Genomic DNA, 9,024 nt, shown 5'->3' on the forward strand with positions numbered 1-9,024 from the left:
CAGCCGCTTTTTGGAACCATATCGATATTTGCTTTTCCCTCCTGCCCACTTGGGCTCCAGCTCTTTGCTGAGGTTCGTGCCTGCCATTTCCCTGCACTTCTCAGCTCAGACAAAATGGAGGCTCTGGAGGAATGAATAACTACCACAGCCTTTGCCTTCTAAGATCAAGGAGAATTGCCCTTTTAGAGAAAAATTATAATTTTTATGATGATAAAAAAAAAGTCAGCACACCCCAAGCTAAAAAGCAGAATCTAATTCTTTTTCCTGTGAATACACAGGTGCAGTGGCGCTCGTTTCCKTGCTGAAATGTAAATGTTCATGCACCTTGCGCTGTGATGTATTGCCATAAAAGACACTGAATTTCAAATCACCAGCACACCAGGTGACACAGGGATGTAACGTAGCGATTTGTCTTTATTTGAGGCAGCCCGTTTCAGAAATCTCACTTAGGGAGATTCCCAGTTGCCATTAGAAAAGCAAAATAAAATCAATCTAAATAATTCTAACTTAAAACTTGAAAATTAATGATGGATTAAAGACAGGCTTTTTAGAGCATTAAGAAGAACTRGTCTGGATGCAGTGTGTGTTCTGGGGTCTGTGATTACACTGGTAATTTTGCAGATTGTATCACTGCCTATCTCTGCTGAAGGATGTTTCACACCATTTGAAATGCACAGTGCTTCCTTCAGAGACAGGTTGTTCTGGAATAACTCAGCATCCAAAGAAAAGCTGTTATTTCACTCCTCTCTTTATGGATTACAYGTGTGTAATTGTGTGTGTATGTACGTGTGTTGACTTTGCCTCAGCAAAAGCACAGACTTTTCATGCTCATTTCTGTGTTTATCAGCCTCCTCAGACAATACCAAAAATGGAAAGTCGTGAAATCTGTTCAGAATAGGGCTTAAGTGCTGAAACCAGAGACCCTGCATAAAACAAAGCAGGAGCTGGTCCTTCCTCTGAAAGGTGAATTCAAATACATCTGGGTTTGAGCGATTATCCAACTTTGAGAGTTCCCTTCTGTTTCTCATTTTGAAAAGGAAAAAAACCACAGAGATAAGGACAGATCTTAGTGGGCTTTGTCTGGCAAAGGTGATTTGGGGAATCTCGAGACCAAAGGGATTGAGATTTGAAAGAATTGCCTGCTTGTTTCCAAGCCTAAGGTTGCGAGTCTTGCAGCGTGCAGAAGCACGAGCCAGGCTGGTGTTTGCAGGGTTTGCTGGATTTGGGTCCATGCAGGGTTTGATGTGACTCTTCTCTCCCCACAGGCTGATGTTTGCAGGGTTTGCTGGATTTGGGTCCGTGCAGGATTTGATGTGACACTCTCTCCCCACAGGCTGTTTGCTGCCAAGTGCAGCGGCTGCATGGAGAAGATCGCTCCCACCGAGTTTGTGATGCGTGCCCTGGAGTGCGTGTACCACCTGAGCTGCTTCTGCTGCTGCGTCTGCGAGCGCCAGCTCAGGAAGGGAGAYGAGTTTGTCCTCAAGGAGGGACAGCTGCTCTGCAAAAGCGACTATGAGAAGGAGAAAGACTTGTTGAGCTCCGTCAGCCCAGATGACTCCGACTCRGGTAAGCTTTTCCCATCCCTGCTCTGAYGGGAAAAGCTGCAGGAGTTTGTAGAGCCTTTTTATAGAAAAGTACATGGATTTTCACATCTGCTTTATCTATATGATGTGCCACCTGTGCAAATGTGCAGGGACAGCTGAAAACATTCCTACTCACAGTCTGCTTCCCCTAACCTGACTGCCTTCCTCACCTTCCTGCTTAGTAAAAGACAAAATCTTTTTTGTTTTCTGCAAAGGGTTTTCCTATAAGATCATAAAACRTGAATCAGACTGACTTCAGCTACCCAAGGTCTCCCTCAAGTGAGGCAGCAGTGCACTGTTCTCCAAAGGCATTTTTCCATCCACTTTATGTATTTTTCAGGGGATCTTCCACATGTACTATTCCAGCAYTAASTAGGGAAATGGGCACAGCAATAATMCAATTTTTGAGAGGAATCTCTCTGCCAAGCACAAATAGTGCCTTGAAGAAAGATTACAAGTATAACATAGAAGTACTGAAGAACTTTTTGGAACCAGATCTGGCTTGTGATCAGCAGTGAGGAGCTGCCACAGTAGCACAAACCAGCCTTAGTTTCAATTTCATTTCCCTTTGGCACAAAGGCGAGTTTCTTACTCCTGGAGATGCGCTTTTTTCCCTCATTATTCTCTGTTAGCCAAACCCAAACCTGAAAAACAAGCTGACAAATTAAACAAGTTGTTTGTTTCCCATTGTCTAACACACTGAAAACGCTGATCTCCCAGAGGACTGCGTGAGAGCACACAGTCTGCAGAGCCCTGGCTGAGAATGTGTCCTGCTTCAATCAAATATTTATCCACTGCACTCAAAAGTAACTCTCCAATGTGCAGTATTAATCCTCACAAACCTTTCCTTAGAAATGGCATGCTGGAAAGTTAATAATGTCGTGGTTATTAAAATGGCTGAACTTCTCTTTAATCATTAGGCCAAAGATGCTTATTAAAGCAAAAGGTGATTAAACTGCTAGGTGCATAATAATCAGGCCCTAAAATGAATTAAAGTCTGATTTGTTGATTCCCCAAATGTAGTCTTCCAGTATATAAAAATTTCTGTGTGTTTCTTCATGTTGAAGTCCCTATAATAATGTGATGTTTCCTAGAAGAAAAATCAGTAGTCTGGTGAAATAAAATACGCTGAGTTGGAAAGCTGATTTTCACAACAAAATTTGTATTTACCCCTCAACCTTTGCCACTGTGCTTGAGATTTCCCAGGACGATATACCAACACATGTGATATCACCAGACTGTATGAGGATTCAGAATTTAGTTATAGAAAATACAAAGCATCTCATTGGTCTAGGTGAGCACATGCACGTATTTACTGAKGAAGAGAACTTGCACATACAGACACGTTCTAATGCACAGAGGAGGATTACTGCTGTTTTCTGTGGAAAGTGAAAATGAGATGACAAAGATTATCCTTAATATTATCTCTAGAGCTTCAGAATTTTCCGAACAATGTTCAATAACTGGAATCTGCACTGTATTTAGTTAGACAGGCTTTGAGACACTTGTGTGATCCTTACCTGGTGCTGTTTTGCTGCTGCAGCAGTGAAGGCAGCAGGATCAGATAATGCTTCAGGGGAAGCTGGAGTTGGGCTGTGAAGGGAAAGGTGTTTATCTGGTGCTGAGATTGGAGCTGATGAGCWCTCCAGGAGATGCTGGAAGGGCACAAATTCTCTCTGTGCCCAGTTCCTGGAAATMCTGAAGCATATTCTGAGTTTCCATCCCCTGATCAGTCCCTTGTCCTCAATTAAAAATTGAAAACATTGTTATGCTTTTGTGGCGTTTGATTTAGGCAGAGCACACAGATCTGAGATAGTCTCTTCCTGCCCACAGCTGCTTTAGGATTCAGATAACCATGGSACAGTAGCTGAACCTCTTGACTGAAGAGCAGTTCTCAAACATCCTGTTTTCTTGGTGCAACAGTGCAATTATTATCCTGTTTTTCACCAGTCAAAAGTGATGATGAAGATGGAGATGTGAAGCCCACCAAAGGCCAAGTAACCCAAGGGAAAGGAAGCGACGATGGCAAGGACCCGAGAAGACCTAAACGACCAAGGACAATACTCACCACGCAGCAGAGACGAGCATTCAAAGCATCCTTTGAAGTATCCTCCAAGCCCTGTAGAAAGGTGGGTGCTTCCCGAGGACTGAAATCAGTCCTGACAGCCCCAGACAGTCCCTGCCACTCCCTGGGACAATGGCACTTGTCCTCTCCCTGCCACTCCCTGGGACAATGSCACTTCTCCTGGGGTGCAGCCAGAGCACTTTGTCTGGGCAGAAATCTTCTATGGGTGAAATAAAAAACATGAAATGACTTAGTGCAGTGTTCCTCAGCTCAGACTGTTTTTTGAGTAGTTACAGAACCAGTAGTGCCATCAGGGCAGAACTTGACAACACTGTGCAAAAATATGATGAATTTTAAAAGTAATGCAACACATGCAATTTTTGTTGTAAATACAAGTGTTCCTCCTAACAAAACCGATTAGGGTTCTTTGGGGTTTTTTTAACTTTTGAACAATTGCATCATTAAGCATTTCCTCCTGCAGGTCAGAGAAACCCTGGCAGCTGAAACAGGGCTCAGTGTGCGAGTGGTCCAGGTCTGGTTTCAAAACCAAAGAGCAAAGGTAGGCTGTTCCTCCCRTTCTCAAAASTCAAATGCAGGTGATGCCTCAGCACGGGCTCTTTTCCCAAATGCAGCTCACGGTGCAGAAATGCCACGGCCGAGCTCTGAGGGCTCTGCTTGTGCTGCTCTCTGCATCCACACCAGAAAGRCAACTTCTGAACACAGATATTAAATTCATATGCTCAAAGCAACACCTGGTTGGGAGTAAATTTTGCATGTAGATCTGAACTGGAAACGAAAATGTTTAAGCTTAGAATTGAAACTGAACCTACASCAATGTCTGCATAAGTATAAATGGTCTGTGTTAACTGATGTTTGCAGAGGGTTTTGTAAGGAAACAAAATTGTTCCATTTGGGGCTGTGAGGTTGTTCTGTTCTGCTTYTTTCAGATGAAAAAGCTAGCACGAAGGCACCAGCAGCAGCAGGAGCAGCAGAACTCACAGCGACTGGGACAAGGTAGGGGATTTGTGATAAAGCAAAGTGAGAAAGAATCTGCMCTTGTCTGGAAGGGCCATTCTCAGAGGATGCTTCAGCAGAGCAATCCAGGGGTGCGTGCAGGTCTGGGGTGATGTGTGAAATCAGCCCTGGAGCATTCTGAGGGGTGTCTGAGTGCCACACAGCTCAGCCCAGGTTATTCTGGTGACAGCAGAGCCAGAGGTGCTCACACAGAAGCTGTTACCTCCTTTCCAGAAGAAATGTGCCATGTGGACGTGCTTCCACTGGAGGAAATCTCCAGGAGGCTTTGCTTCAGGTGGATCCTGCAGTCTGTTCTGTTCTGCAGAAGGGACACAGTGCTCAGCTGGAATATGCTCAGGGATAAGAATTGCTGTCCCAGCCCAGCGTGGAGAGCCCCTCCTGTGCCCTGCAGGTGCTGGACCCTGTTTCACAGAGCCACCAGSGCTTTCCCTGTGCTCTGTGCGTACTCTGGACAATCTGCAGCTCCCAAGACCTTGCAGCCTCAAATCCTCCCCTTTACCCAGAGCCAGAAAAAATGGGAGCAGCAGAAGTTAGAGAAAAACGAGGCTCTGTCACACACAGTATACAGACTTTGGTAGGACAGGATCCAGCACCTAGGAGCTGCAGAAATTACTGTGCAGTCAGAAATTACTGTGCAGTCCGAAATTACTGTGCAGTCAGAAATTACTGTGCAGTCAGAAATTACTGTGCAGTCAGAAATTACAAGTCTTTCAGCATATTGCTCAGGGTTCTATGCTTGGACAGAATCTGGGAAGTTTCTCTCACAGACAGGATCCCCCTGTGTGCATTTGCTGGGCTCATTTTTGCTGCTGATGCTGCCCCGTTCCCCAGCAGTAACTGTGCCTCCTCTTTGCTTTGCAGAAGTCATGTCCAACCGAATGGAAGGGATGATGACATCCTACACACCACTTGCAGCACCGCAGCAGCAGATTGTAGCAATGGAGCAAAGCAGTTATGGCACAGACCCCTTTCAGCAGGGTCTCACCCCTCCACAAATGCCAGGCGACCACATGAACCCCTATGGTAAGGCTTGCCTCATTCTGCCACATCCGACCTAGTGGGGCGTGTGCTGGATCACTCCTCACGGGGCAGCACCACAAATGGCTTTTAGAATGTTTTTTCTGGGATTTGTACCAGGGAATTTGTACCAGTTAGTTTCATGTGTGTATTTTCTTACACACATAATGGGGTAGAATAGAGCTTATCTCAAGCTTTGGAAACCTTTCAAAACTATTTCACAGTATAATTCTGATAAATGATAAAGGAAGCAACATCACCTCACCAAGCTCCACTTTTTTAAACCACTGTCCAAGACACTGAAAAATAAACAGTACCAAATTCTAGCTCCTTCACAAGTTTTTCCTTTTTTCTTAGAAGCTTTGAGGAAAAAGTGCCTTCAATAAAGAGAAGTAATCTGTTCATTACAAAATGAATAAGCAGCCCTTTAAGACCACTCAGATTGGATGCGTGGATCTGTTAAAGAGCAGCTCTTGAGCTACTAAAAGATGGGTTACCACAGGACATTTCTCCTGCATGGTTTTATTCTCTGTCCCAAATCAAGATGATGGTTTGCTTTCACGATTGCTTGACCACGCATCAAATGCATTCCAAGCACTAAACGCCCCATAATCCATTCTGGACCAATGCAGTGTGGCATTTAAAGAGTGTCAGAGGGTTTTTCAGACTGTGATTCTCAGCCTTGGGCCYGTTTCAGACTCGTTTCTGCTGACCAGGAGCAGTGCACGTGCACAGGAAAGCTGCTCTGGGTCTGTCACTGCTTGTGTCAATGAGACAAGTCCATGGTGCACACAGGAAATCTGGGAGGTCCTGTAAGGATCTGAGGAGAYACGAAGTGCCCTCGAGCATTAGGTGGCTTGTGATTTGCTGGTTTGCTTGGCTTTCTGAGTAAAACTCGTTAGGAAGCAGTTCTGCACYCCAGAAGAAGTGTAGGGATGGCACAAAGCCCTTTCAAATACGTGTGTGAAGAGAAGGAACCAGACTAACACTTGCAGAGCCCCCCGGACTTGAGCCAGAGTTTTTTCTGTACCTCCAGTGTTGAAGTAAGCTGAAATCTTAGTTGCTAAGGCTAATAAAYGGTGCTGTTCCAAACCAGCCCTAAAAGAGTGGAATTTTCTGAAAGGAGAGCATGTTTACAACTGATGTCACTTGAAGCCATAGAAGCTGGGTCTCTCTGGGTCCTGTCACACGGGTAGAACTTTCACTGAGTGTATAGATGAATATGACTCTGAGACCATGCTTCCCTGTCATGGGCACTCAATATCTGCTCCCACCTTTCTTGACAATGCCACTGTCCCCATGAGTGCCAGAGCCATGGAGGAGCTGAGGACGTGCTCCTCCCCAGTGCTGTTGGCTCCCATTGTCAGCCAAGACTCTGTTTTGTGCTGTGACTGAAATTTCAATTCAATCCTGGCAGGTTTGGGGGTGTTGCTGCCAGCAAGCCCTCGTCCGTGTAGATCAGAGCCTTAGAGGCAGAGTCTGTTCAGATGTGGCTGCAGAAGGGGCAGTGTTCCCAAATGTGCAGCATTGCCCATCCGTGTGTGCCGTGTCCTCCCCTGGCTGCACCACCAGCCTAACGTCTGCGTTTCATTTGCAGGGAACGACTCCATTTTTCATGATATCGACAGTGATACCTCTTTAACTAGCTTGAGCGACTGTTTTCTTGCCTCTTCCGAAGTTAACTCCATGCAGGCTAGAGTAGGAAATCCCATTGACAGGCTGTACTCTATGCAGAGCTCCTATTTCGCCTCATGAAAATAAAGGAACCTAGCAGCCGGCATGTGTTTAGCCAGTGACTTTTCCAGTGCAGACTCTACAGCCATATGTTGCCCAGCTCTTCCTTCACAGTGACTCTGCTGCCTCTGGACTGCAAAGAGCGTTTTTTTTAGGAAGACTGTCTCTGTTTGTGTATATGTGTATGTATGTTTATATATTTTAATAGCTACCTGCATACATACATATATAGAGAAACAAAACACATCCACCTGTCCCGTACCCTTGATTCCCAGCTCGCGCCAGACCACGAGACAAGCACGGAAGGAACAGAAGAACCTGCTCGTCCTCAGCCTTTGATCTGGTTTGGTTTGAGCTCCTCATCCTAAAGGAAATGGATTTTATGGAAAGCTAGATCTTTTCCTTCTTTCTCTTCTCCTTTCTTTTGGATGTCTAAACTTTTTTTTTTAAAGCCACTGATAYTGACATCAGTCGACCATATGACAAATAAATCAAAGAAACTGGAGATTCCTCCCTTTTCTTACTGCATGATTCATACTATGTTGTGGATAAATTGCCATTTGAACTGTGAGAAGTTAATGTAAATGTGACGTTCGAACATTTGTTTCCTTTCTACACTTTTTCTACATAACCTAGATCTGCTCATTAGTTTATAGCCCTTATGCATATGATACTGAGGGAACTGATTAATAGTATTTGTGGAGAAAGCCAGTGATTTCAGAATAAGAAAGGTCTATGGCCCTGGAGAGGAGATGCATGTTAGGGGCAGAGGCATTTAGGTTAGTATTGATCTTAAATAATTAAAACTGAAGGTGCTTTCAAGACAGATTTATTTAATTTTTTTGAAGTGTGAGATTGAAACATTTACATTTGTTTGTAAGTATTGAAGTGCCAAATTTCRAGTCTAGACCACGATTGGCAAAGAAGTGTTGTTCATTCTGTTCTGTTTATTTGTTTTGCATGAGGCATAAATGTGCTGTTCTCTACTGTCCACCTGCAATAATTGAGCACTCCTTTAGTTATCTTGCCTCAGCAAGAATCGAGGACACACAGTACTAGCCTGAAGCACCACAAGTCCTGAAACGTGCACCAGCTGGGGACAGCAAACTGTGACAGGAATTTCAATGGGAAGTTCAGGTATGTTGAGCTGAAATTCCACCATGTCCTGCAAATCTCCCACTGCCAGGACTCTGTGACTGCAGCACCACCAGTGTCAGTGCCAGCGCTGTCACAACAGCTGTGCGGAGTGAAGGGGCTGTCTCGGCTCAAATCCCATTGTCTCTGATGTTGAAGTTTCAGCATATGTCAAATAGGTTTTTGTAGGGCATAAAATATCATAAATAATAATAGTATAGCTATAAATATTGCCTGGTGGTAATTATGATGTGGAGAAGCAGACAAGTACAGTCATGGCTCTCAGTGGAGAAAACTTCATGGGGAAAATTTGCCAGGGTAATATCAGTAATTATAGGGTGTGTTCAAAATAGAGCTCATGGGGAAAGATTGGCAGGATAGGCACTTTCTCAAATAAATACCTTTAATATATTGACCGTAATAACTGAAAAACAAGTGCAAAGCTTTGGTTAATCT

General features: G+C 44.4%; 1 protein-coding gene across 2 annotated transcripts in view; it reads left to right on the forward strand.

Annotated features, from left to right (window-relative positions):
* The window catches only part of LMX1B (LIM homeobox transcription factor 1 beta), an 87,307-nt gene extending 78,289 nt beyond the window's left edge, over positions 1-9,018 (forward strand). Inside the window, exons 3-8 of one of the 2 annotated variants that reach the window (XM_057382931.1) lie at positions 1,334-1,566; positions 3,534-3,712; positions 4,130-4,207; positions 4,596-4,662; positions 5,545-5,706; positions 7,710-9,018. In XM_057382931.1, the coding sequence (XP_057238914.1) occupies positions 1,334-1,566; positions 3,534-3,712; positions 4,130-4,207; positions 4,596-4,662; positions 5,545-5,706; positions 7,710-7,828 (838 nt within the window). In that variant the 3' untranslated portion in view covers positions 7,829-9,018. Of the gene's footprint in view, positions 1-1,333; positions 1,567-3,533; positions 3,713-4,129; positions 4,208-4,595; positions 4,663-5,544; positions 5,707-7,297 lie in introns of both variants that reach the window. The other variant, XM_057382929.1, reaches the window with a different exon arrangement.
* Positions 9,019-9,024: the final 6 nt, after the last annotated feature.

Source organism: Malurus melanocephalus, unplaced genomic scaffold (genome assembly GCF_030028575.1).
Source record: "Malurus melanocephalus ecotype Western Australia unplaced genomic scaffold, MMel_1.1 scaffold_592, whole genome shotgun sequence".
Classification (NCBI taxonomy): Eukaryota; Metazoa; Chordata; class Aves; order Passeriformes; family Maluridae; genus Malurus; species Malurus melanocephalus.